The sequence below is a fragment of the Onychomys torridus genome, chromosome 18 (assembly GCF_903995425.1).
Source record: "Onychomys torridus chromosome 18, mOncTor1.1, whole genome shotgun sequence".
In the NCBI taxonomy this organism is placed as follows: domain Eukaryota; kingdom Metazoa; phylum Chordata; class Mammalia; order Rodentia; family Cricetidae; genus Onychomys; species Onychomys torridus.
This window is the reverse complement of record NC_050460.1, coordinates 56,877,163-56,905,073: the sequence shown is the minus strand read 5'-3', so window position 1 is coordinate 56,905,073 and position 27,911 is coordinate 56,877,163. Positions and strand designations below refer to the sequence as shown.

The 27,911-nt window shown below is 48.6% G+C and overlaps 2 protein-coding genes across 5 annotated transcripts; one reads left to right on the top strand and one right to left on the bottom strand.

Moving 5' to 3' along the window:
* Positions 1-123: 123 nt before the first annotated feature.
* On the bottom strand, positions 124-15,205 carry Snrpd3 (small nuclear ribonucleoprotein D3 polypeptide). 2 transcript variants are annotated; one of them, XM_036167640.1, is made up of 4 exons: positions 14,832-15,205; positions 13,343-13,489; positions 2,740-2,932; positions 124-338 (listed from the first exon to the last, which is right to left on the bottom strand). In XM_036167640.1, exons 2-4 carry the CDS (start codon positions 13,466-13,468, stop codon positions 277-279), a joined length of 381 nt encoding a protein of 126 aa, XP_036023533.1. In that variant the 5' UTR covers positions 13,469-13,489; positions 14,832-15,205; the 3' UTR covers positions 124-276. The 2 variants fall into 2 exon arrangements, with proteins under 2 accessions (XP_036023533.1, XP_036023531.1); XM_036167638.1 differs by lacking the exon at positions 14,832-15,205 and adding an exon at positions 14,646-14,779.
* On the top strand, positions 14,868-27,911 carry Gucd1 (guanylyl cyclase domain containing 1). Of its 3 annotated transcripts, none has more exons than XM_036167637.1 (6): positions 14,868-15,066; positions 22,590-22,674; positions 23,397-23,562; positions 24,652-24,743; positions 24,954-25,195; positions 25,786-27,911. In XM_036167637.1, the coding sequence occupies exons 2-6, from the start codon at positions 22,664-22,666 to the stop codon at positions 25,875-25,877; spliced, it is 603 nt and encodes a 200-aa protein (XP_036023530.1). In that variant the 5' UTR covers positions 14,868-15,066; positions 22,590-22,663; the 3' UTR covers positions 25,878-27,911. The 3 variants fall into 3 exon arrangements, with proteins under 3 accessions (XP_036023530.1, XP_036023528.1, XP_036023529.1); XM_036167635.1 differs by lacking the exon at positions 14,868-15,066 and adding an exon at positions 15,450-15,634; XM_036167636.1 differs by lacking the exons at positions 14,868-15,066; positions 25,786-27,911 and adding exons at positions 15,450-15,634; positions 25,625-25,709.

Here is a 27,911-nt window from a genome sequence, read left to right as displayed (position 1 = left end):
TATTTGAAAAGTACTGGCATTCTCCCAGTACAAGGGAGAATTCAGATTTTAACCTGCTGCCAGAGCAAACTACAGAATGAACACACAGTTCTTATTTCCTTAAAAACAAAACAAACCCTCACATAAACAAACCACAAAACAACCAGTTTTATTAAACTTAATAGTTTCTGATACAAAGAGAAATACCAAAAGAAAACCTATGACATATGCACATGTAGCCCCCCACCCCCCAAATCTCTAATAACCTAAGGGACAAAATTCTCGTCACAGAGAAAGTTATCTTCGCTTTTGGAAGATGTTTCCACGCCCCATGCCACGTCCTCTTCCTCTTGCAGCCACTGAAAGGAAGAAGAGAGGTCAGTGAAGGGGGGAAAGGAGTGGAGTTGGCCCTGGTACCTGGTATCAGGTGGCAGGGGTGCTGATAGTAGTCTGAGCACAACAGAAAAGACAAACACTCAGGCTGGTGCACGGCACTCTAAGGCCATTGCAGATGCATCCAATTCACTTTGTATGCATGCAATTCCCTTCTGAAAGCCTCAAACACATACACTAAATGCTAGCTAGCATCTGTTAATTCTGGGTAAGGGGCTTGATTATTCTCTTGAGTCTTTCTGCAGGAAAGAAATGCTTAATAACAAAAACAAAATAACACTACCCATAAAAAGGCAAAGACTACCACTCTGTGACCCAATGTGCCTAGGAACCTGGAGCAGTCCCGAGGGAGGTGTTTGATGGGAACCTGTGCACCTGCTGATAGGAACCTGAGCCAGGGGTGGGAAAGGCCCAGGTGGCCCAGGCAGCAGTCGGTGGGGCCGGAAGAGTCAATGTCTGAGGTGCACAACAATCTGACTGGCCAATACGGGACAGCTAGTGTCACTATGGCAGCAAGAGCAGCCCTCCTGGAGGCAAAGGGAAAACTTCTCTCTCAGACTCTTGGGTATTTATTTATTCATCTGTGTGTATTGTGTGCATGTAGAGGTCAGAGGACAACTTCTATCAGTCTTATGAGACAACCACCCTTACCACCAAGCCATCACTGGTCCCAAGATTTTCTTGACAGCTTTTTTTTTGTTTGTTTGTTTTTTGGTTTTTCGAGACAGGGTTTCTCTGTAGCTTTGGAGCCTGTCCTGGACTAGCTCTGTAGACCAGGCTGGCCTCGAACTCACAGAGATCCACCTGCCTCTGCCTCCTGAGTGTGGGGATTACAGGTGTGCACCACCACCACCCGGCCTGACAGCTTTTTTTTTATAGAGGTCTTAAAACAAAACCAAAAAAGAAAGAAAGAAAGAAAGAAGGAAGGAAGGAAGGAAGGAAGGAAGGAAGGAAGGAAAAAACAAAAACAAAACAAAACAAAACAAAACAAAAACAAAAACCCAAACCATTCTATCTTTAAACACCGAAGATACCTCACATATAAAACACATGAAATATGCTGCTAAAGATACTGATGGAGGACCCACGGCCTTTCATGCCATCAAATCTTTTTCCAAACACCACTGTATTTTCTTAGGACTATGCTTCTGCACCTAACACTGCGGCAGAACTTCTCGGGGACCTAAACATAAACTGTCATTGGACTGGACCCCAGGAGCAGCTGAGCAGTCACTGGGGACAGCATGGTTACACTCTGGTATAAGTCACAGGAGGGTTTAATGTCAAGTTTAAGAAAATTTGAAACAAGGAATGGCAAGATGCTTCAGCAAGTAAAAGTACTTGCTGCCAGCCCTGCTGACCTAAGTTCAGTTCCCAGAAACCCCATGGTGGTGGGAGAACTGACTGACAAGTTGTCCTCTCTTCTCCATGTGTCCCCTACCCCACAAATGAGCTAATTCACCCAATTTTAAAAATGAACAAAGAAGAGCCAGATGGTGGTGGAACACACCTTTAGTCCCAGCACTCGGGAGGCAGAGGCAGGTAGGTGGGCCTCTGAATTTGAGGCCAGCCTGGTCTACAGACAGCCAAGGCTACATAGGGAAACCCTGTCTTAGAAAGGCAAACAGGAGAACATCTTGAGGGATCCTGCCCCAGCTGCACACTGTCTTGGGAGGTGAGAAATATAGACAGTGGACGGTGGACTGAAGGGAACCCCAGAGAAGCAGCTTTCATCAACTGTCCCCCATGTTGAGTTGGTTCTCAGCGAAGCGGCAAGAGCCAGCCATGCTCCCGAGTAACCCTTGTAAGCTCACTGGTCCATAAGACACACTTGAGTGGAGCTCTTTCTTTGGTTTGTTAGTTCCCTTTCTAGCTTGGGTGAAGGGGGCGGGGAGAAATTGCACACAGTTCTAGGAAGGCTACGGTACTGTTCCAGGTATCAACCCACATCCTCACTAGACCAGAGCAAGCTGCCTAGCTCTCTTGGATAAAATTTTTGAAAAGAAAGGAGAGTATTTCACTTAAGACAGGGTTCTCTCTGCCTGTCTCTCCAGGGTCTTGCCTCTGGAGTAGTGGGATTATAAGCGTGAGCCACCATCCTTGCTTAAGGAATCTGCATTTTTCCCCCTAAGGAGAGATTTGGGAATTTACTAAACTCTGTGATAGTTTCAAGTAAGGCAAGAAAGATAACGGAAAGGCCCCCATTACCAAGGATTTCTCAAGCCTGGGGGTAGGTCAGGACAGGGTACAGCAGCATGTGTGGAGAGCAGTGTGGTCAGATTCACTCCTGTCCCCATACAACAGTAGGGCTTTTCCCTACAAGAAAGAGGGTAAGAAGGATTCTGAAGCCAGCCCAGAAGCACCTACCTTGGGCCTTCAGGATAGCAGCTTTCCCTCGGCCAGCCCCCGAGCCTTGGTTCTTGTTTTTCATGCTCTTTAACATGGGTGCATTTTTCAGCATGTCAGGCAATATCAGAAATCGGATCTTGCTGCCACGTATGTATACCTGTTCCAGCTGCGCCACTCGGCCATCTCTGTAGGTGACTGTGATGTTGGACATCTGGAAAGGAATCACCGCTTATTTGTAAGGGTCCTATCACTGAAGCACACAAAGCCAGGGAGCCTTTCATCAGAGTGAGTTTAGAAATACAAAAGCCTGACACCAGCATAAAAAAGCCAGACACGGGCTGGAGAAATGGCTCAGCAGTTAAGAGCACTGGGTGCTCCTCTAGAGGACCTGGGCTCAATTCCCAGCAGCATCCACATGGCAGTTCACAACTGTCTGTTATTCCACTTGCAGGGAACCCATGGCACCAGGCGGGCGTGTGTGCGCATGCACACACCCACCCACCCACCCACATGCAAAATACACATACACATAAATAGAATAAATAAACCTAAAAAAAAAAAAAAGCCAGCCAAAGCTGGGAGAATACCACAGCAATGGTCGGCACTTCCAGGGTGCGTCAGGGACTGTGCACTTCACAGAAGTGTCAGAGGTAAGTGTGAGCTCTCCCACTTTTACAGATCACAATCCAACAAACACCAGTCAAACAGCTGACATGCAGAGATGGCAGGCTGGAATCACTGAGCTCAGATGCAGAGCCCAGTTTGCACTGCCTCCTGGGCAGCCTTCATGTCCAAACTGCAGCCTCTCGTGGACCTGCTGGCACCCAGGCTAAGTATGCACTAGATACAGTTCTCTTAGTATTAGGGAGGCAGATGACTAGGGACTGAGAAGGGACTGTGGCAGCGCCCACACAAGGAGAGGAAAACTTGAGCACTCAAGGACCAAAGCAGCACATCTCCACAGTACTGAGGACACATCAGAGACTGGGGAGATCTCTCAAGTTTGTGGATGGAGAAACGGCTAACAGGACCAAGGCAGTTCTTTGGGAGGACCAATGAGTCAACATGAGAAGTGTAGGATGAAGGGAAGGAGGAGTCTCTATGAACCCAGTCAGGGCACCCATGGGGTGGTGGGGGACAGGAAAGTGACACAAACCTGCCAACACCAACTTCAACAGGTGCCACTTTTACTACAATTGCTTAACTGCTGTCCTCTGGGCAGAGGAGGACTACACTCTATCTAGAACGGGTGAGGCCTACATTGCAAAGCTTTAAAAGTTTCTGTGTGTACACTAGACACTGAACATATCTCCCGCCTGTGTCCCCTCCCCTTTCTCCTCTCGTCTCTTCTCTCCGCTGTTAGTCCCTCACTCCCCAAACAACTCCACTTCCACTTTCATTTTACACACACACACACACACACACACACACACACACACACACACCCCTTCATGTGACTACAAAATTTAGGAGCCGCAAATGAGAGAAAACCTGTCTTTCCAGGACTGAGTTAATTGCTCAGTGACCACCTCCCAGGACTCTGTCTTCCATAGATGTTGCTGTCTTACACTCCCTGGCTCCTTTTAAATGGCCAGGTGGTCGGTTCCTACTTGAACACTAACAATGAAAAGCACATCAATGCTCTGAGGCTGTCCCTGCTTGATCGGAGCAACAGGAATGGCTTCTAGGATTTCAAACCACTGTGCTTGTTCTGCGTTCAAGGGCAAGAGGGCCCCAGTTTCCCACCAACAGGTGCAGGCTTCCTGTTCTCTATCACCATTTCCTCAAAAATCTCACAGTTCCTAAGTCCTTGCCACAGTTCCCTGGACAAGTACCAGAATAAGTCATTATGATTAGCTTACCCAACTGAAGAACCCGTATTCCACACTACCCCCCCCAATCCCAGACATACTTGTGACTCTGCAGAAGACACCAAAGTGGCCTGAGACCTCCAGTGAGACCTAGCTTTGCCATCTTGCAGAGGCGTAACCCTGAGCACATCTTCAGAATTTCCTGAGCCCCAGTTCCCTCCCTCCCTCCCCTACTCGAGGAAATAATACAACAAAAGCCAACAAGCATTTCCTGAGCATGAATATAGACAGCAAGCGGATGACAATGACCCTGATGACTGATTTTGTACCATGACAGCCCATGAGAGACAACACAACCTCTCAGAAGCAGATCTGTCCCTGAAGGTCTATACCTTTACTCATCACACTGCCTCATGTGTCACCCCCACCTCAAAGTGTAACAGACTACCTTCCTGAAACTGTTCAAAACCAAATTCAGTAAGGCAAAGTATGTCTAAATGTTGTCTCAATTACCTAGGACATAAAGCCTATCTAATCTGAGTTATGATGTCTATTTTGGGGATGTATGATTGCTGAGCTTAATCTCCTTCCCTACTCAGCATCTCCTCACTGTGCCTTGAGAATTTCCGTGAGGCTGTCACACAGATCCAACAAGACTTAGCTAGGTGCTTCTACTAATGTCCTAGGATGGGTTCTCCGTGTCACCCGACAAATATCCCCCCAGTTACTGCTCTAATGCAGTCCTGTCCTGCTACTAAACAAATGGTAGCACCCTCTCAAGGAGGGCCCTGCGTTTGCATCATAAAGCTAAAGGCATCATCTTTTTAGCAATAGGTTTATCTTAACTACATTTAGAAATACTTAAAGGTTTATTTTATTCAAGTGTATAGCCAGGGGCAGTGGGGTTAAGCTGAGTGCTAGGAACCCAACACTGGTCCTCTTAACTGCTGAGCCATTTCTTCAGGCACAGCACTTAGGTTTTACTGAAAGTCAGGCAGGAACATATGAGTTTATGGTCTTCTGACCTCATTAATCCTTTTTTAAGACAGTCCACAAAAGCTATAATTTCTCTTCCCTTTGGTTGGTAGAGAAACTCTAATTCTGAGCTGGCCTTCATTTTAGAAAGAGACTGCCTGGGCTGGAGTTCAGTGGTAGATAACTTGCCAGGTTCCATCCTTAGCACTAGGGAAGCAGAGGTCCTGCCTACCGACTTCGCCTGTTAACATGTGTTCACTCTCTTGATGCCATCGTCCAGATCACTTTTACACGGGCATCCGTACTTCAGTCCTGCCCATTCAACTGAGTTTCCACAAAACCCGAAGGGCCATGCTTCAGAGAACAAGTGAGAGTTCCTGGAGGGTGGTGCATAACGAAGAAGCATGGAGTCTCTGCCCCCAGGCCATGCTTGACACATCCGCACCCTTTGTCTTACGCTCTAGAGTAAATGCACTTCCCTGGAGTTGGTGAGCTGCTTAAACAAAGGGTGGTCCAACCTAAGGCAGGCGGGACGGACTGTAGAACCAGTTGGTCAGACGCACAGTTTAACACTGGGGCTTTCTCAGGTGTCTAAAGAGAGGCCGGTGTTGAGGACTGAAAGCTCGCTCAGTGAGATGAAAGCCAGTGCTTTCTCCCTGTAGCCTCAGAAGCGAGCTAAACGATGGAATACCCCACTGGTCAATGCTGCACACTGACTTCTTTCTTAGCGTGTGGGGACTCTCCCATCCAGTGTCAGAAGTGATCCCTGTAGTGAGAGCACAGGGACACCGAGTCTCAGAGGCGGGTCTTCCTTTTCTCTATGACCTTGACTGCCAACATGCTAAAAGTACACACACACTTGAGGATACTTTTACACACGCATGCTGGATATTCATTCAACTGCCTCCCATGTTGCTGCACTATCAAATGACTGCTCTATCTTTATTCTTAGGAAACACACACAAATGTTACAGGGCATAAGAGTACAAAGAACACAACTCACTTGAAAGTAAGTTCACATATGTAGCCTAAACACTGTTTTGGTTTTTTTCTTCCTCAAGCTAAAGAGCTTACGTAATCTCTAGAACTTTAATCACACAGCCAGGTATGGTGCCTTTGTCTGTGATCCCAGTGACTGGGAAGCTGAGGCAAATTGATTCCAAGCCACTAATGCCATTAATCCCAGCACTCAGACAGGTGGATCTCTGTGAGTTCGAGGCCAGCCTGGTCTACAGCGTGATTTCCAGGACAGCCAGAAACCGTTTCAAAAAAAAACCAAAGACGAGGACAACATCAACAAACCCACGCCTCGTTGAGAAATCTCACTTTCCTGGTGTTAGTTACACGCAGTGTTTGCTTTTTCAAGATGACCCAATTCTATTCAGTCTCGTGTAGGCTATAATTTTTGTAAGATAACAACTCCATACAGATCATTTGTCTACTGAGGGTTGTCACAGCAAGTAGACAGATCAAACGGTGCCCTCCCTCACAGTCCCCAAGCACCATTTGAGCTTCTGAAAAACCCACTTACTCTACTGCTTTCTCCCACTTAATTTCTAAGAATTTTTTCTCTTGGTGTATGATGAAATAGATTTGAATATTATTTGCTTCTTAAATTATATTTACTGGCATTATGATAATAACCAGAACATATACTCATCATTTTCTTTTTTAAAAGTTACTGTTTTTTAAAACTAGAGTCATCACGATGCCTAGGGTAGCCTCAAACTGTCTTCCTGCCTCAGCTTCTGAGAAAAATAATATTAAAAAAATTAACTACATAAGCTGGTGGAGAACTTGCCTAACATGAGTGAAACCCTAGGTGTGAGCCCTAGCATCACATAAAGCCAGCCACAATGAATGTCTCCATAATTTGTTCAGATAACTACAGGTCCCAGAAAAGCTATTGCTCCATAACATACTGATTTTTTTAAATAAATATAAACAAAATTTGATTTTTAGAAACTTTAGCTGCTCTGTCAACTTTGGAAAAATATCCCAATTTAATGTGTTAACAGCCACATGGGTCTAGAAATGTTAAATGTTATTTTTCTCCATTTGTATAATAGTAACACACTGTATTAACTATGTAAGGTCTTATCTATATAGCTCTACTAACAGAAACACTGGTTTTCGGTTGTCTCTGTTAAACCAACACTGAAAGGGACACGTGACAACATAACTTTGTCTATCATTCTGAACTCGCCAACCCAGCTTGAAAATATCTTTAAAAACTGTGTGTGGGCCGGGCAGTGGTGGCGCACGCCTTTAATCCCAGCACTCGGGAGGCAGAGGCAGGCAGATCTCTGTGAGTTAGAGGTCAGCCTGGGCTACCAAGTGAGTTCCAGGAAAGGCGCAAAGCTACACAGGAAAACCCTGTCTCGGAAAACAAAACAACAACAACAACAAAAAAAACCAACCAAACAAACAAACAAAAAACTGTGTGTGTGTCTATGTGTCTGTGTGTGTAAGGTGCTAAGAACTGAATCCAGGGCCTTTGGTATGCTTATCAAGCAGTATCATTAAGCTATATTTCCAGCTCATTGTAGCTTTAAATATTTATTAAATACCTGATTACAAGCATTTTTATGAAGAAACCTTTTCTTCTGATTGTGAAGAAAACCTTAGTTTTCCTCTTGGCATCTACTAAGACAGACGCTTCAGGCCATGATTAATTACCACACAGCCAAAATCTGAAGACGTCTCCATTTGAGAGCCTTTAGTTCTAAGTCATCTATTCCCAAGATGGGAAAGGGACTGGGGCACTCCACCTCCGCTACAAAATTAGCTTGAGTAAGGAAACCACAGGAACTTTTGACCACTTCCATCTACGCGACACCATCACCCAGCTAACACCATTGCCTGTAGCTCTGGCCAGTACACTCACCTTGAGGTGGTAGGGTATAAGCAATAGGAGATCAAAGATCTCTATCTTCCGTGCAAATGTCCAAACCTAAGATGCCCAAATGTGTGTCTGACCCACTAAGTTCCATTTCCAGGAACTTACCACAGATTTCATGTATATACTGTAAGAGTTTTGTCTTTAATTACGTCATCATCCCGGGATGTGGGGCAGCCTAAAAAGCAGGTGGACCCTCTGTGTCCCCCCTTCCCCCTTCTCTCTTCCTTCTGTGCGGTCGGTCAGTGTCTGTCTGTCTCTGTCTCTCTCTCTGTCTCTGTCTCTCCCAATAAAGCTCTAGAAAGGTAACCATGGCTCATGATTCTTCCACCAGAACACTCCTCTGGCTGGCCACTGCGGGCAGTGGCCAGCCACCAGTAGCGCCGCTTTAACCAACATATACACACTATGCTTTTAAATGACTCACAGTACGATAAACTATGTTAAAACAATCAAGTTCTGGGTAGGTGGCTCAGTGGTGTAGTGCTTCACCAACAAGTGCTAAGCCTCTCAAGATCCTAAGAGGCAGATTTTTACATAGTGATGCTGGTAAGATCATTAAAAAAAAAAAAGGATTTATTTATTCATGTATTTAATGTGTATGTATGCATATGCAACACAAGTGTGCAGGTGCCTTCAGAAGAGGATATCAGATCTCCTGGAACTGGAGTTACAGATGGTTCTTGCTGCCATGTGGGTCCTGAGAATTGAAGCCAGGTCTTCTTTAAGAGCAACCAATGCTCCCAACCTCTGATCCATCTCTCCAGCACCTAAGAACATTATTTAATAGGACCTCCTATATCTGAATGCCAGAGAAATCTTTATCTCATTGTATCTCAAAATGATTTCCTTCTGCCTGGCCTCACACCCAAATGTGCCTTTATTAAAAGCACAGGAATTCAGGTTTACAGTCTAGATACTAGTTGTCTGGCTTTCTAATCAAGGTCAGCTGCACCATGGCCCACTCACTACCTTACTTTGAAGCTACCATATAAAGGGATAGAGACATAGTTGAGAAGTGAGAACACTTGGGGGATTCTATCACTAGCACTGCAAGAAGAATATCCTACTACATAATTTTTATAAGCTGTATCTATTTAAATACACACAGATTAAAGAAGTCTATCTATGTCAATACACACAGGGAAAGAAGAGGTTCTGATGAAATCCTCTCAGGTTCCCAAATCTGTCAGGTTTGTTGTTTTTTTGAGACACGGTGTCACAAAATCCAGGCTTGCCTTGAGTTTATGGTGATTCCTCTTCCTCATTTTCCTGCGTGCTGAAATTATAGGTGTGTACTACCCTGCCTGTCTCTGTCCTAAGCTTATAAACAGAAATATTATGCAGAAGGTATTTGGAGGATGCCCTCATTTTTAAAGGACTGGGGACCAGGAAGGAGACAGTAGGGGAACCTGCAGGAGCCATCACAATCCCAGACGATACATAAGTGAAGTGTTCAGTGCTCACCTGCTGCTGGGGTTTGCTCTACACAGCCTATTGATCTTTATGCAATGTGCTTAGGCTCTGGTCAACCTAATGAACACTCATCATCTTGGGCAGTATTATGGGATAAATTGTGTCCCTGCAAAATTAGGACATGATGAAGACCCAATTCCCTGTACCTCAGAGTTGGCCATGTTTATAGACTCTACGAGTAAATCAAAATGAGCATTCACCTGTTATCACTGGTTTTGGAGAGAACAGAGGGCAAGGAAGGCACAAACTCACACGAGACACACTACTTTCCAAGTTGCAACCTGAGAATACAAGATCTGTGCACTTTGCATCATGTGGGCCGCACTTCTGAGAATACCATAATCATCTAGTCAGACAACTGCATATTACAGTTGGGCTGAGGCCCTTAAGCCTCAGTAAGTTGTTTAAGTAAAGCAGCACAATAAATACATTAATAGTCACTATCCACAATCTTTCATTCTACTCACAAAGCTAAACACCTGAAAACAAAGATATCTCAATTGACAGGAGTGGACCCATGAAAGTGGCACTTCCTGACCTGTAGGCAGACTACTACACGTCAGATCTTGACAGCACTAAGCAGGTGCTTCCTGTGGAAGGAAACCAAGAAGTACAGGACTTTGGAGAGCCTTGACAGCTGAGTGGGGTAGCACCTGCCTGTAATTACAGAACTGATGATAAGGCAGGAGGATCAAGTGTTTAAGGCCAACTTGGGATCTACAGAGGGAGATCTTGTCTCAAAAGCATCCCCAAACTGGCAAAGGCGTTTAGCAGGAGTGTACGTAACCTCAGGCCGCAGGCACTGGGTTCCATCCCAGCAGAGGGGAAAGAGGGCAGCACACAACACACCATCCAACTCGAAACGAAATCTTGCTTGTTTGCTTCTATTGCTGGACTAAACACCCCAGCCAAAAGCAACATGGGGAGGAAAGAGTTTGGCATACACATCCCGATCACAGTCCATCACTGAAAAGGCCAAGGAAGGGACTTGAGTTGGCAGGAACTGAAGCAGAGACCACGGAGGAATGCTGATTACTGACTTGCCCTCCAGGTTCTTGCTCAGCAAGCTACCTTTCTCTCTCTCCACACACACACTTTTTGTTGTTATTATTTTGAGGCAGTCTTTCTATGTAGCTCTGGCTGTCCTCCTGCCTCTGCCTACCAAGTGCTGGGATTAAAGGCATGCACCACCATGCTCAGCCTTCAGCTACCTTTCTTATACCTCCCAGAAACAAATGCCTACGAGTGGCATAGCCCGTAATAGACAGGGCCCTTTCACATCAATCACTAATCAAGAAAATGCCCACAGACCTGCCTACAGGATAATCTGATTGAGGCATTTTCACAGCTCAGGTTCCCTTTTCCAAGACGACTCTAGCTTGCGTCAAATTGACAAAAAACTAACCAGCACAATTACAATAGTTTCAATGAAAAGTATCCTCCATAGTTGTAGGCGTTTGCACATTTGGCCACCAGTTGATGGTGGGTTTTTTTTTTGGGGGGGGGGGTGTTTGGATGCAGCCTTGCTGAAGGAAGAGTGTCATGTCACTGGGGGCAGGCTTTGAGATTAGTACTCTCCAACACTTCCAGGCTGCTCACTGCTTCCAGCTTTCTACTGAAAATGTAACACTTAGCTTCCTGCTGTCACCATTTGTCCTACCATGATGGACTCTCCCTCTGGAACTGTGAGCCAAACCAAACTCCTTCTGATGGTGTGTTATCACAGCCACAGAAAGTAACTAACTCACACACCCTAAAGGCAATAGTCTGGCCCACAGGTGGAACCCTACACAAGGCACTTTACCTCTACAAGCTTTAGCTTTCTCACGTGGAATGCAGTAACAGGCACCGTATAGTCTAGCAGTTCTAACATGCAAAGCACTGACCCAGCTCCTGCAAACACACAAGCCATCTGACCTCTGTACGACTCCAAGGTATGGATCACCTGGAGCAGTCAGGGATCTCACCTTTCACCCACTTCAGAAGACAGCAGGCTGAGGAGTGTGTGGAGCGACAGCCTCCAGCTGCCACTCTGCAGATCCACCGTGGTGCTCACTCTGAGGTAGCCCTCCCACAGGCTGCCAGTGACAGCAACAGCAGAGCCAACCCACTTCTGCCTCCTGCTACTCTTACTTTGGGGTAACTTCCTCAGCATTAAGCTGAAGTCCGAGGCTCTTTTTGCTCCCTGAGATTTAAAATTCCCCTGCTATGACGGTTAGTACCATCAACTTGATGGATGCAGAATTACCGAAGGACAAGCATGCCAGTGAGGGATTATCTAGATCAGGTTGAGGTGAGGAGACCCAACTTCAAGTGAATAAGAAGTAGAGCCTGGGCTAAGAAGGGCACTCGTCTGCTTCCTCACTGCAGACTCAATGTGACCAGCTTCTCAAATTCCACCACCACGACTTCCTCAGCGATAGACTGTATCCTCAAACTGTGAGTCAAGACACACTCCTCCTGCTAGAAGCTGCCTTTGCCAGGTAGAGAAACTTTGACAGAGAGAAACCCTGTCTCACATACTCCCGCTCTCTCACTGTTACCCTGCACTACCACTTCCCCAATCAATCTCTTTGTGCATTTCACTGTCTTGGCATTTATAGCACAGAGGATCCAAAATAATTCCACCTTCACTTTACAGAGGAGAGAACAAGTGATTAAGATACCTAAGGCCATTAATTATGACCTGATTCAAATTTCTAATTTCAAAGCTCAAGTTCTTAACTAATGGGTGTGTGTGTGTGTGTGTGTGTGTGTGTGTGTGTGTGTGTGTCGACGATGACAAGACCACATGTCAAAATTTGGTGGTCATAGCAGATGAAACTTTCTACAAGAAAAAAAGCACATATAATAATATATGAGCTTGAGATCCACAATTATAAATTGTGATGGAAAAGGGACACTGGCTCTTGACCCTGACTCTTCTGAAAGACTCTCTACTTCTTCCAAATGGAAGAAAAAAAAGTCAAAGACAACTTGCAGGGCCTTGAATTCTCCATCATCTACCTCAGCCTCCCAAGTGCTGGAACATACCTGATAATATGGTCATCAGGCCGTCAAATGACTTTTCTGCCTCAAGACTAGGTCTACACAGACATACAAACAACCTCAGAGTCTGTAAGAGTGTCTGGCACATATTAAGCATCCAGTAAACTGTTGGATGGGAATAACTCCATCAAGACTTCCAAGTAAGCTGGGCGGTGGTGGCGCACGCCTTTAATCCCAGCACTCGGGAGGCAGAACCAGGCGGATCTCTGTGAGTTGGAGGCCAGCCTGGTCTCCAAAGCGAGTTCCAGGAAAGGCGCAAAGCTACACAGAGAAACCCTGTCTCGAAAAACAAACAAACAAAAACAAAAAAACAAAAATCAAAAAAAAAAAAAAAAAGACTTCCAAGTTATCTTTTTATCCCCCAGGATAGAAGCCACAGTTCCTTTACAGCCCCAGGGGCAAAGCGAGATACCTGACAGTTCATGTTGTCCTCTGCTTCAATGAGCTTCCCTCGATACACCTCACCAGTGTTGGTCTCACATGTTACGATGTGGCCCTCAGCCTCGTGCAAGACTTTAATTGGCACACCGATAGACATCTTGGCAGGGCTCTCCTTGTGCTGTAGTGAAAGGGAGAGACAAGTTATCTTTCAGAGCTTAAGAAGGACTGGCATTCCACAAGCTTTGCAAATATGTCAGAGCTGCTTTTTCTGTGGAAGAAGTCTGACTCTTGGTTTCAAGGAACCACCATGGCAAGTACACACAACATGTGAGGTGGGGAAGGATGGTAAGCTGGACAGAGAAAGCTAGTGGGAAACAAGAGTGCCTCCTTTCTATTCCCAAACACGTGTCCCTTTATATTCACCGAAACAACTCTGATATGGACCTGATGTGTAAAGTAACCACTGCTTACATGTAGTTATTCAAACAAAACTTACATTAAAAAAAAAAAATTCCCCTAGTCACACTAGTAATATTCCAAGTGCTCAGCAACCACATTTGGTTAAAGGCCACAGTTCCTTACAGTACATATAGACCCAAACCCAGAGAAATCTAGGAGAGGAGGTTTCAATTCAGCTTTGACTCTTCACTAAAGATGGGGATAAAGTATCAAGGCGCTCACAAAGTGCTACATGCTACAAACAGGAAATGCTCATCATGAGAACAATCAGGGTAAACGCTCGACTTATTCTCAGTAAAAGACAGAGACTATGCACAGGGCTTTTATAATCCTGATAAGCACATAACCTATGTTCATGAGAAAACTATAAGGATGTTAAACGCCGTCTCTCTTGATGAGGAACCACCTCTTTCAACTTTAGGAGTGTGGCTTTTATGCCGAAAACGGTGGAGAAACACAGCAGGATTATAGAAGAAAAAAAGAATAAGAAAAAAAAAATAGCAGCATCTACACAGTGGGTCGAACATGGAGCTTCTGCAGCAGGGCAACTGGTTAAAACGTCTGCAGCAGCGTGGGAAGCATGAGAGGACCAGTGCCGGAATCAAGAGTGGAGGCAGGGATGCAAAAGACGGTGAAAATGATGATCCAGAGGGAAAGGTGGTAATTCGTAAGTAATGAGTGCTTGCAAGCTTCGAAAACCGGTGACCCGGAAAGGCACAGAACATGCAGACCAGGCGTAAATAACTGTTTCAAGCGCTAGTGAAACGGTGTTTGCAGCGGCCCGGGCTTCGAGCCCTCCGCTATGCCCCTCTGAGCTCCTCGGCAGACTCCCTTCCTGCCCCTAACCCTCTAGGGGACCCTCGGCCTCCTCTTACCGGCTCGCCGCCTCCTCACCAAGTGACTGCAGGCCCCTTTTCGGTTCTGGCACAAACGTTAGAAGGCGAAGGCGTGAAGCGAGGGAATGGCGGGCCCCGGGTACCCAGAATACCACGCGCTCCCAGAATGCCGTGCGCAGGGCCCCTCCCCTTCCTTTCCCCAGCGGTGAGAGTACGCTTACTTACGCTTTCTCCTTACTCCGCCGGCTGGGAAACGAGAGCTCCAGCACTATTGTTCCGGCACTGGAGAGGATCCGGGGATCGCCGGAAACATCAATCCTAAAAAGGAACATGGGGACCCACACTTACGAAGTACTCCAGGGACGGATTGGGCGGGATCTGGGCTGGAGACCAACGCTCTGGAGCGACCGGAAGTGAGGCTCGGACTAGGAATTTAAGTTTTGGATCTGGTCGCCAGCAGGTAAGGGGCGCACTGAGCGTGGGCAACTATCCCTATTCATTGTGTAGTTGGGACCTATAGGGAGTCAGAAAAGGATCCCCTGGCGTTTCGATGGGGCATTGCGAGGGGGCCAGAGCTAACACCTGAGGCTGCAAAGGAGCAAGCCAAGCGGAGGGAGTTTGTGAGGCTCCAACGTGACTGTGGAAGGGCCTTGGGGGCGGGGCTCGCGAGGGGGCGGGGCTTCCGGAGAAGGGCAGGACCTGCGGGGAGCTCTTTATGGGAGACAAGTGGGCGGCAGGGAAGAGGCGTGGCCTAAGGGAAAGGGCGGGTTTCCAGGTCCCAGACCTGGAAGGGAGGAGGCGTGGCTTGAGGTGGCCTAGTCCCCGCCTACCGGTCTCTGAACCGCGGAGGCGGCGGCGGCGGCGGCGGCGGCGGAGGAGGAGGAGGAGGAACGCTACCCACACTGGCCGCGCTCGCTGCCCAGCAGAAGTCGCAGCTGCAATCAGCTCCAGGCCGGGGCCATGGGCGCCCTGCGCCACCCGGGTCATGAGGACGGAGGCAGAGGCCACGGGGCAGCCGCTGGAGCCCGGTCAGTGCCTCTCCAAAGGGCCTTGCCCTCACCCGGGAAACCGAGGGGGACTCCGCCCTAGAGCTGGGCAGGGTCTGGCCGCGCGACCTTGGGCCGTCTGCGGCCCCCCCCCCCCCCCAGACTGGAGCTTCTTCTAGTGGACCTTAGCTAGGTGGATATTCCTCCTCATCTCCGGCCCTCCACTTCTGTTGTTTGTTACCGAGTCTCCCGGGGCTGGGAGCTCGGGGAGTTCTGAGAGCAGCCAAGTGGAAAAGTCCAAGGGGGCAAAGGCACTACCTTCCCCAGAAACCACGTTGCGGGATCCTGTTCCCAGGGGCAACTGTGGAAAGCCTGGGGCTGTGAATGGGGAAAGAACGGGAGGGACTTTTTCTCTGGCTTCCCAAACGCAGCGCCGAGCCCCTTTGCTTGCTCAAGAAGTGGGGAAAGCTGGACGTCATGGTGGAGCTCTGCTTAAGGCCCGAGAGTTGGCACTAATAAACTGTTATGGCGAGGTGCCGTCCCATGGGGGGGGGGGGGATCAAAGAGTTTGGTACCCAAACCCTTTAGTGTCAGTTGGAGGGTAACATCACGTGCAGAGGAGTGGTTCCTTCTGGTGGTAGCCTGGAGCAGGGCTCGGACCTCTACTGGGATTTACATTTTTACTGCTCCAATTATCTTACTCTGTGAACTTTGACTAGATCATTGCCCTTTCTTAGCGTCAGCAGATAATGGCTCACTTGTGTAGGGCACTAAGATGTTGATACAGTGGTAAAGTGTTTATAGACGGTGTAGAATTAATTTTCATAAATCCCAGTGAAGTAGGCTACTGCTGCTATTTGTACTTTTTGAGGTGAGCAGACTGAGGCTGTGGGGGAGAAAGTGTCCAGGGGGAGTTGACTGCCTTCCTTCTCTAGTGTCGACCAGACAACTGAGGCCAGGCCACAACCAAAGCAGACCCTAGCTCTCAGGTAGGGTCTTGTCTCGGCTTCAGGCATCAATATCAACAGCAGTTTTGGGCTCTGAATGCTAATGCTGTTATCTGGAGAAATACCAAGGCCTCTCCTACACTTATCACCTACTCCCAGCAAACATCTTGTTTGTGCCAAGATCAGGATAGCCAAGCAGGGATGTTTGTTTGCCCTGCGAGGCCTTCTGTTCTAGGGGTTCTAAGGCTGAGTGAAAGAGGACAGACAACTGAGTCTCTTAGGACTCTGAAAAGCAACTGTCCTACCCCGCATTTTATAACAGTATAAGAAAAGGCATGGCCCAACTAATTAGAACCAGAGCGCAGGCCACACACTAAGGAAGAAGTCTCCAACAGAGTTGTGATCAGGGCATTGTAGTGACAAGTAAGCATTCCAAGGGGTAGAGCTTTAAAAAAAAAAAAAAAAAAACAAAACAAAACAACTATTCAACAGCATATATGAGTGTCAGCTGTGGGTGAGGCTAGGTAGAGGCAAATGCAACCTTGGCCCTACCTGCGTATTACAGAATTCTCAGGCTGGCCAGGGAGAAAGCAGGTGCCCTCTCTATGAGCACGTTGTGGGGGAGGAGAGAGAGAAGAGTGGGGAGCAGAGCATTTAGATGTCAGAGATGAGAAAGCAACATTCCAGATCAATGACTAGGTAAAAACAAAACCTGGGTAGTTATCAGCCTGAGTAGATCAGAGCAAAAAGGCCATTTACAACCTCAATGAAGGTCCTGGAAAGGGAAGACACCCATCTTGATAGCGCCACAGCCTGCAGAGAGTTTTCCACTATCATACTGTGGGAGAACTGTTTTAGAGTATAAGTCTCTGGAGAGTGAGGTTTACGTCACCTTGGTTTGCCCAGAGCCTGTTCCACAGCTCATCATTTCTTCAGTAAGTCTGACTTTTTTCCATCTTTTTTTTTTTTTTGATTTGTAGCACTGGGGATTGAACCTCGGTCCTTGACAATGCTCCACCACCAGCCTCAAGTATAACAATGGGTTACTTACTAAACATCAGGTACTAGGCAAGGAAACAGCAAACAAGACCAGCAAGTTCCCTGGTGTCTTAGTCCATGTGCACACCTGAAAGACTTATCAACAATAGGAATTTATTTTCCCATAGTTCTGGAGGCTGAGAATTCTAAGATCAGGGTGCTGGTAAGTTCAGTACAAGATCCATCTGTTCCTTATAGGCAACTCTGTCTAGACATGTCCACATGACGGGAAGAGAGGAAGGGGAAGAAGTACTGTGTCCTTGCACAGCAGAAGGGTAAAAAGAAAAAGGCCTGTGGCTATTAGGTTGCTTTCTCTTCTCTCTCTCTCTCTCTCTCTCTCTCTCTCTCTCTCTCTCTCTCTCTCCCTCCCTCTCTCCCTCTCTCCCTCTCTCCCCCTCCCCTTTCTAAGATTTCCTTTATACAATTTTATGTGTCTTGAGTGTTCTGTCTGCATGTATGTCCATGCAGGTGCCCTCAGAGGCTAGAAGAGGGTGTCAGAGCGCCTTGAACAAGAGTTACAAACAGCTGTAAGCCGCTGTCTATGTGTCTGGAACTGAACTGTGCCTGGCTCCTTTGCAAAAGCATCAAGTCCTTTTTAACTGCTCAGCTATCTCCAGCTTTTTAGTTTAAATGGTCAACCTCATATAATCTGTAATCGTGTGGGAACGGCGTCTTAATGAGGAATTGTCTAGGTCAGATTGGCCTGTTAGTCTGCTTGTGAGAGATTTTCTTAATGGGTTCATTGAACTGGGGAGACTCACCCTAAATGTGGGCAGCTCTGTTTCCTGGGCTGGGCCCCAGACTGTTAAAAAGGGGGGAGGGGGCCATGTATTCTTGCCACCTGTCCCTGATTGGCTATGGTATGTATGACTGGCTGTCCCTATTTCTGTGACTTTCCAGAAATGGTGACGTGACCTGGAGTTGTGAGCTAGAATAAACCCCTTTCCCCATAAGTTACTTCTGCCAGGGTGTTCCATCACGGCAGCTGGGAAGGAAGCGAAGACATGGCCTGAGTTCTTTTTCCTGACCCTTTCTAAGGCATAAATTCAGAGACTGCATGACTGAGTTACTTCCCTAAAGACCCACCTTCTTATTTAAAGAGTTATTTATTTTTGTTTTGTGTGTATGAGTGGTTTGCTTGTGGGTTTGTCTGTGTACTGTGTGTGTGTGTGTGTGTGTGTGTGTGTGTGTGTGTGTGCGTGTGTGTGTAAGAGGATGTTGGAGACCCGCTGGGACTGGAGTTATATCTGGTTGTGAGCCAACGTGTAGGTGCTAGGGACTGAACCTGGGTCCTCTGGAAGAGAACTGCTAAACCATCTCTCCAGCCCCTCGAGACCCAGCAACTTCTTACCACCACACTGTGGGGTTTGTCTCGACGTGAGCTTCGGTTGTGAGGGATGCAGGCTCAAGCCGTCACTGTCCTTCAGGAAGCTCAGGACCCCGTGAGGTGGCAGCAGCTTTGTGTGTCACTTTTGCTAAGCACGGAATGAAACAAACAGGATGTCGGAAAGGAACGCCCTTCTCACCCATCAAATGCACAGTCAGGCTGGAGAGGTGGCTCAGAGGTTAAGAGCACCGGCTCCTCTTCCAGAGGTCCTGAGTTCAATTCCCAGCAACCACATGGTGGCTCACAACCATCTGTAAGGAGATCTGTAACCCTCTTCTGTATACATAATAAATAAATAAATCCTTTAAAAAAAAAAAAAAAGGAGAAAACCCTCAAGAGATTTTGAACTGAGGCCGAAATGCTAAGAACAGTAGAGAGAAAAGAGTTCCAGACTGAGGGTGTCATGTGTGCAGAGATGGCTCCAGCAGAGTTAAGACTTGTGGGTTCACAGGGCAGCTGGAACAGGTGAGGTTGAAGTGAGTCTGGGGGACCTACATCGAGCTGGGACCTGTAGGCTATTGTAGAAGGCTGGGGATGAGATGTGGCTCCACTGGTGTAGTGATTACCCAGAGGAAGCCCTGGGTTCCATCCCCACCACCACATAAAACTAGGCATGCTGGCACGTGCCTGTAATCCCTTAGGAGGTGGAGATAGAAGGATCAGAAGTTCAATGTCACCTTTGGCTACCTATCAAGTTCGAGGACATCCTGTGCCTCCTAAGACCCTGTTACAAAAACAAACAAACAACAACAAATATATATATATATATATATATATATATATATATATATATATATATGTAGTAGGTGCAGTGAGAGCTTCATTTATTATCTCCTTTTTATGTATTTTTGTGCGTGTGCATTGTACATATATGTACGTGGGTGTGCAAGGCCAAGGTGTCTTCTTGACCATCTCTGCCTTATATGTTGAGGTAGGATCTTTTCCTCAGCCTTGAATTTGCCATTTCTGCTAGTCTGATTAGCCAGCTTGCTCTGGAGATTTCCTGTCTGTCTGCTTGTTGGGATTGCAGGTGGGGGTGAGTTCTGGGGATCTGAGCTCGGTCCTCACGGTTGAGCTCTTTATCCACTAAGCCATCTGCCCATCCCAAGGACTTTTGTTTGTTTTGGTTTTTGTTTGTTGAAACAGGATTCTTCTGTGTAGCCCTGGCAGTCCTGGAACTTGCTCTGTAGACCAGGCTGGCCTTGAACCAGAGAGATCTGCTTGCCTCTGCCAAGTGCTAGGATTAAAGGTGTGTGCCTAACCCTAACCCCAGCTCCATCTCAAGGACTTTAAAGATAGAAACTAGCCAGGCAGTGGTGGCGCACGTCTTCAATCCCAGAACTCAGGAAGCAGAGACAGGTGGATCTTTGTGAGTTCAAGGCCAGCCTGGTCTACAGAGCAAGATCCAGGAAAGGTGCAAAGCTACACAGAGAAACCCTGTCCTGAAAAACCAAAACAAAAAACAAAGAAAAATTAGAAACTGTAGATGAACTGCCTCTGGCTGTTGTGTGAGGGGCAGGTGATGGAATAGGATTTGGGAAGGGGACAGGCAAGACTGAATTTACAAAATGACAAAAGGCTAAGGGCCTTGGAAAGACTTAGAGGTGCCTGGGGTATAGGGAATGAAGGGCATGAGGCCTCAGCTTTGCCTAGGCCCAGCTAACTGGTAGTTCACATCATTTCCTACAGAAAGCATTATGCATTTTGTTGCTCCATTTACTCACTGCATTCTGTGAGCTGTGCTCCATTTCCCAAAGGTGGAAGCAGACACAGAAATGTCAGGTGGCCTGTTTGCCATTACAGCCCCGCCTCCTCCCACAGGCACCCCTGCAGGTGAATGGCTAGGAACCATCGTGAGTCCCTGTCCAGCAGGCTACAGATAAGAGCTGCTGAAGGGCTGCATTCTGTGTCCTTAAGTGTGAACTCAGGCTTAAAGGATTACACACAAGAGATGGGGGCTGGCCTGCCTGGGGTTAGGGAAAGCCCTAGAAATAGTGGCCGTTCATCCAGTCCCTGAAGACCCGGGAGAGCAGGAGGTTAAACTCAGACATCATGTCAGAAGAGCCAGGACAAAGCCGGGCGGGTGGCGGCACACGCCTTTAATCCCAGCACTCGGGAGGCAGAGGCAGGCGGATCTCTGTGAGTTCGAGGCCAGCCTGGTCTCCAAAGTGAGTTCCAGGAAAGGCACAGAACTACACAGAGAAACCCTGCCGGGGGTGGGGGGTTGAAAAAGAAGAGGAGCCAGGACAAACTCTGGCTAGTGCATGGCCCTCACACACGCAGAGGGAGTGATGGCTTGGAAGGTGGGCCCCTGGGGCGACTTTGCACAGAGCTAGTCAGTCATCTGGCCCAGGGGAGATGCCAGAGATCCTCAAAGGGGAATTTGAGTAGACTGGATTCTCATGTGTCACATAAGTGAAGCGGTGGCCAGTATAGAGAAGTCCCTCCTGGTTCTTTAAACTCTAGATTGCCCTCCCTTCCTCCCTCCTCTGGGGTGTGTGTGTGTGTGTGTGTGTGTGTACACACATGTAGGTCTCATTCTATAGCCCAGACTGGCCTTACGCCTCTCCTGTTAGAAGCTTGTGCCTGCATATCCAGTTAGACTGAACTTTGCACATACTCACGGGCTGAGCTGCTCCCAGCCACATGCCAACTTGTCCTGCCCTTAGGGCCTCAGCGCGTACTGTTCTTCATCCGTGTTGTGCTCTCTGAGGCACACCCATTGTTTTCCTAACCTAAGCTGTTGTTTATCTGTTACATCTGTGTGTTCTTGCTGCTCACTAGGACACGACCTTGCTATGCCTCTTGTCACCACTATGCTGCAGTCCATGTGCCAGGTTCTTGGAAAATATTTTTTCATCTGCTGACCAAATCAGACTGAAGTCCCCCACTTTAGGAATAGCAAAACTCAATCCGGTGAGACGGGGTAGAGAGTTCCTCCACTCAGCCAGTGGTGCCAGAATTCCTAAGGTGTAGCGGGTATTGGTTCCACCTATGACCTTGGGGTGTGGCCCTTTCTGTTCCACTTCACAGCCTGGAACAGACAGGCTGAGAGATTTGACCGGAGACAGCACTAGCTAGAGTTTGGAGGAGTATTCTATTTATCTAGCTTCTGTGATATTTCCCTTTCCTAGCCGTGGTCTTCCCATGTTGCTCGTCCTGGAAACTTTAGAGCCAGGCAGACCCCTGGGACACTGCTGAAGGGGGGGCGGCACTTTAGAAGAATTGAGGTCCAAGGGTGGGTGTTAGCTCATGGGAAGCCGAAAGCATCTAGGAAATTGTGTGCAAAGACCCTCTCCCCGGCCGTGTAAGGGGTCATGGCAGATAGGGATGCTGTCTAGAGTGGGCCCTGGTGATGTGCAAGAAACTGAACACGCCGAGGCAGCAGCTAACACTGTTCGTCTTAAAGTGAGATGGAGACCAACACACTGGAGGGTTTAGAGTGGGACTGACTGGCTGTGGCTGATGTCTAGGGGAGAGTACTGGTGGTCTGAGAATAACAGACTGTGAGAAGGCCCTGAGATCCTGTAGAGTTTCAGCAGATGCTATAATGGTGTTTCCAGTGCGGGTGGCATTGGTGGGCACTGTGCAGAGAGTATGAGACCTCCCTCTTGTTTCTTTGCAGGGGACTTTGTGCAGCTGCCTGTGCCCATCATCCAGCAGCTATACCATTGGGACTGTGGCCTGGCCTGCTCCAGGATGGTGCTTCGGTGAGTGTCCACACCTGCTGTGGCTCAGGGATGAAACAGGAAGTAACCTGGATGGGATCTAGTGTCTATATGGGTTGGCTTTGTTTGAAACTTAAGAGACCTGGTTTCCATTTAGGCCCTGTCATAGTTTAAACATGAACAGAAGGTGGATCAGGCTGTTCACTCAGATAATGCCTGGGAGCTTGGGAAGGTGAAGGAATTCACAGATGTTCAGGTTGGGTGCCTGCTGCATCGTCTACCTTTCTGATAACAGGCTACCAGGATGCTACATAAATATAAGAACCTGGACAGTGTGAGCCAGAAAGGACCATTACCGTCACCTCGGACAAGAGTTTTTAATTGGTTGTCTGGAGACCCAGATCAGGTCTCCTTTATCTATCTTACATACTAGAATTCTGGAAAAGATAGAGCTTAATAAAATGTTTAGTGCCTGAAGTTTTGAAAACCACTTCTGTGACCCAAGGATCTCATCTTAGATAATGCAGTCATGAAGCCAAAGAGAGCAGCAACTTCTTCAAGTTCACATAGTCCCTAAGAGATGCAAGAATCCAAACCCAGACCCTTCACTCTGGGGCCAGCCGGTGTCCCAGGTGCTTTCAGGATAAAGGACAGAGACTTCTGAGGGTCAGAAGTGTCAGCAGCGGCTGTGACACTCACCTTGGAGGGTGACTTGATCTAGCTCTGCCTCAAGAACAAGCTGATCTCTGCCCTCTTGCCCTCAGGTACCTGGGCCAGCTAGACGATGGGGAATTTGAAAATGCCCTCCAGGAGCTGCAGCTGACCAGGAGCATCTGGACCATTGACCTGGCCTACCTGATGCGCCACTTTGGTGTGAGACACCGCTTCTGTACCCAGACTCTGGGTGTTGACAAGGGTTACAAGAACCAGGTGAGCAGCTACCTACTGGGCCTTCTGCACATGGAAAACCAGAGGTGTAGGCCACCCAGTTATCACTGAAGAGAGGAGGGTCACCGCCCAGACTCTCGAGTAAATGCACAGGTGTACAGGGACCAGTGGCAGTGGAGAGAGACTACACAGGTGACCTTGAGGTCTGGGCTGTTAGAACATCTGCACATTGAGTTCTGGACTTTTGCATCTTTCTCCACTGTGGCACAGGACAGGTCGAAGGCTGTGGAGTCATACCCTGATCTTACACGACTATCATTGACTTGTTTTCTTTATTCTCACCAGGGTAATTGGTATTCAGGGAAAAAAAAAAAAACAAAAAACCATGTATTGTCTGTCTGTTCTCTTTTTTTTCTTTCTTGAAAAATAATGCCATCATAAACAGCTACACCAGCACACCAGTGTATTCTGTCCCCTTACAAAGCTAGACCCAGTCTTACCTGCCCTTGAGGCGATCTTGGCCCAGGCACCAAGGCTTGGCAGGGTAGTCTCTTCTGGCCTCGTTGGCAAAGGGACTGTCACATGGTGCCAGTGGCAGTCAGCCTAATTCTTTGAACCTCCCATGCCAGGTAGAGAAGGCTACTAAATCTTAAGTCAGAAAACGAGGGCCTAAGAACAGAATGTCTTTGGCCTGCCTCCTGGGGCTCTGGTCACGTGAGGTCCCAGCTCCAAGCAGAGTATGTTCCGTAGTCACACTTGGCTACACTGGGCTGTGACTGAGCCATCCTGGCGGGGTCAGAAAGGTGGCCTGGCCTTCCTTGCTCCTTTGCTTTAGGCTGCTGCTCACCCGTCTACCAGAGAATGGCATGACCAGTCCTCCTCAGGGAGCTAGTCCAAACCTTCTGCTTTCTCAACTCTTGAGCCTCCTTTTCATCCTCTGCCTGGCCCTGTCCACTCTCCTGCCAGGGGCAGACACAGCCTTCTTCCTGGGCATGCTGGGTAGAGGCGCCTGCCTGTCAGTAGGGCTCCCGTACCCCGCTGCTACTGCTTCGCTAACGCGCTCTTTGCTTCATCTAACGGAGTGTGTGCACCCGGGATGGGGACTACTCCAGCCTGCCCTTCTCGCTCCAGTCCTTCTATAGGAAGCACTTCGACACAGAGGAGACCCGGGTGAACCAGCTGTTTGCACAAGCCAAGGCCTGCAAAGTACGGGTGGAGAGATGGTAAGCCGCCTCGTCCACCCAGCTTTCCCAGGGCCCAGCGGCCGGCCGGCCGGGACATTGCCACTTGCAGGGGGCTTAGGGCAGAGGGCAGACAAGCCAAGTCCTTAAGGATCAGAACACTGGGGATGCGTACAGACTGGGGGACATCAGTTTGGAAGCTGGGGACAGCGGCCCCCTGGCCCTGGCTGACCCCCCTCTCCTGGCCCCCAGCACAGTGAGTGTGCAGGACATCCAGGCACACCTGGCGCAGGGCCACGTGGCCATCGTGTTGGTGAACTCCGGGGTGCTGCGCTGTGACCTGTGTTCCAGCCCCGTCAAGCACTGCTGCTTCGCCCCCAGTGGCCACCGCTGCTTCTGCCGGACCCCCGACTACCAGGGCCACTTCATCGTCCTGCGCGGCTACAGCAGGGCCGCTGGTTGCATCTTCTATAACAACCCAGCCTATGCTGACCGTGAGTGCTGGGGGTGGGTGGGCCAGGGTGGCTCGTGTTTCCACAACTTTCTCCCTTTCACACCGGGGCGGCCCACATCTCTCTGTCCAAAGCCTGTGCCTCTCCTGGGATTTTGTCATCAGGGCTGGCCCTTCTGGTCAGACAGGCAAACCTGCTACTGTCCTGGCTTCCAGCTACCTCTCTTCACACACTCCCAGCTCCACTCGACTGCTCGGGTCCCCACCATGATAACTTAGGTTCCACAGCCCCTGCTCCTAGGCTTTCTAGGACAGCCAGCACACAAGCTAGAAAGTCTGGCCAGACCTCACCCTTGTGGACTGCCCACTGTCCTCAGGCCATGGTGTGGAGAAGGACCGTCAGTGTGTCTTAAGACGTAGTTAACATACTTTGTCTTCTCTGTGGGTGTCACTCTCTCTGCTAAACTGGAAGGTGTCAGAAGAAAGAGCTGTCTCAGGAAGGACTGAATAAGCAAAGTTCTCCTGGGGATGGAAGGCTTGAGCCGAGAGCTGGAGAGGCAGGTAGAACACAGACCCCATCTAGTCCCCCTGGGTACCAGCACCCACTGACCCTATCTTTCTCACACCTGGCAGGAATGTGCAGCACCAGCATCAGTAACTTCGAGGAGGCCAGAACCAGCTATGGCACCGACGAGGACATCCTCTTTGTCTACCTGGACAGCTGACAGCAGGAGCCTGGCACGTTAGGTCCTCAGACCCTCCCTGTGTCCTACCCGAGCCAGACCCACTCAGGATGCCCCCACCCAGGGCTGCTGGGGCTGAGGTTCAGAATTGTAGTCTCAGCCTGTTTGACAAAGCCCTTGGGAACTCTGTGACTGCTCTGTCCACCAGTGTCATCCTGCCACTTAGCCCAGACACCTTCTCGTTGCTGGAGACAACCCAAGAGCATCTAAGGAGATCTCTCAAGAGCCTAAGTCTCACTCCAGCTGTGCCCAGAGGAAGCCCTCAAGTCTGACTATACCGAGGCTAGGGGACGGGCAGGAAACCTGAGAGAGCAGCATGTTTGGGGAGAGCACATCCAGATGCAGGCCTTTGGCTCCAAGCCCCATGGTGGATGGTGTCACTGCTCTCTCCTGCCTCCAAGGGACTCAGGTCTTTGGGACTGATTACGAGGCTTTGTTACCGTGTAGCATAAGCATACCTCATGGCCACTCTGAGGCTTTCTGATCCCTGCTGACACCTTCTTAGCTTCTAGGTACCCTCCTGTAGAATGGAAAGCCTTTAGGAGTGGGCAGGGCCAAATGGATGACAGAATGTTCCAGGAAGAGGGAGCTGACAAGAGACTCCCCAGAGAGCCCCTACATCCATGAGGCCTCCTGACACCAGGTTGACTTCCCACAGCAGTATCTGCCCTCTAAGTCTGGGAGCCTTTGAGGATGGGCACTAGAGGGTCTGTGCACCTAAAACAGCAGGCTGCCTCCCCTCCACCCTGGTGTTCACACCAGGAGCACTGGAACAGAATCCTGGGTCTCTTCAGTCTTGAAGAAGGCAATGCCAGTGTCAGGTCCTATCAACTAGCGCTGATTTCTTTGACCTTATTTTTTTTTTTTTTTTTTTTCTCTTGGTAGCAAGAGTGCTGTTTCTTTGAGACTTGGGTTTCCACTGTGTGGGGAGTAAGACAATAATAGACACAGGTACTTTGAAACCACTAACTTCTTTACCTAGGGCAGATAGGCCAGTCCAAGTTCTTAATAAGATGACTGGCGTGGCCTGGCCAGCAGTCTGAGTCGTGAATCTGCACCAAAGACACGAGTGAATGGGTCATTCCTAAGGAGACTAGGGAACCCACTCCTCATGATACCCCAGCAGCCTTTCACCATCCCTGTGCTCCAGGGGTCTGCAGTGCTCAAGGCAGGACGGGGCGGTAGCTGCTTCCCCCACCACTTGCTGGCCCCTGTTTGAGGGACAGAGGTGGTCTGTGTTTACAAGGGCAGTCAGACCAGTCACCCATATAATTCCTCAATATGAGACAAAGCCTTGGGCTGAAGGGAGGTGCTGTTGGCTAGGCAACCACTCTGGTCTGCTGTCCGTCTGGTCTCATTTCCATTGCCTTAATGCTGGGTAGCCCAAGGCCCCAAGGAACTCTAGCTCCAAGCTCAGGAGTACCACACAGCAGCTGTGGGTATGGGTGTCCTCAAAAGAGGTTCAGGTATAATTGTTGAGACTGGCTGATAGGACGGGCTGATAGGTAAAGCCTTCTCAACAGCTGGATGGGATGAGGCGTGGCACACAGGCACATGGGTGCTCATGGGAGGTGGCTTCCATAAAAGGTGGTCATCTTAACCATCTAGGACATTTAAAAATACTCAGGCCCTGGACCCAGATAATGGCTTCTCAGGGCAAGTCACGTGTTAGACTCTGCCTGTCTGTAAGATTAACAAGAAAGCTGCTGTCTTTGAGGACAGTCTGAGGACAGTCACATTAGGAAGTGCCCCAAGGCATTCTGTTATATTGCACTAGTCATGAAAATGGGCTGGAGAAAGCCTTGGCATTAGAGACTTGCCCACAGCATGTGACACCCACAGCGTCTCAGCTTCTCATGCAGCCCAGTGTAGGCTCTGAGGCCACATGGGGACAGTAGACTGTCTTGTTCACTCTAGCCACAGGAGGATGAAAGGGATCTTTTGCATAGCAGAGGATTTTATACATAAATATATTTTGTTTGTAATGAGCCATTCTCAATAAATATTCTCACTGTA

Excerpts from the sequence above, each read along its gene's own strand:
- Snrpd3 (XM_036167640.1), bottom strand. The coding sequence starts at position 13,468 with ATGTCTATCGGTGTGCCAATTAAAGTCTTGCACGAGGCTGAGGGCCAC. Across the intron at positions 2,933-13,342 it reads AGGACAACATGAACTGTCAG|ATGTCCAACATCACAGTCAC; the intron begins GTATCTCGCTTT and ends ATTCCTTTCCAG. Across the intron at positions 339-2,739 it reads TGCTATCCTGAAGGCCCAAG|TGGCTGCAAGAGGAAGAGGA; the intron begins GTAGGTGCTTCT and ends TCTTCCTTTCAG.
- Gucd1 (XM_036167635.1), top strand. The coding sequence starts at position 15,592 with ATGAGGACGGAGGCAGAGGCCACGGGGCAGCCGCTGGAGCCCG. Across the intron at positions 22,675-23,396 it reads TGCTCCAGGATGGTGCTTCG|GTACCTGGGCCAGCTAGACG; the intron begins GTGAGTGTCCAC and ends TCTTGCCCTCAG. Across the intron at positions 24,744-24,953 it reads AAAGTACGGGTGGAGAGATG|CACAGTGAGTGTGCAGGACA; the intron begins GTAAGCCGCCTC and ends CCTGGCCCCCAG.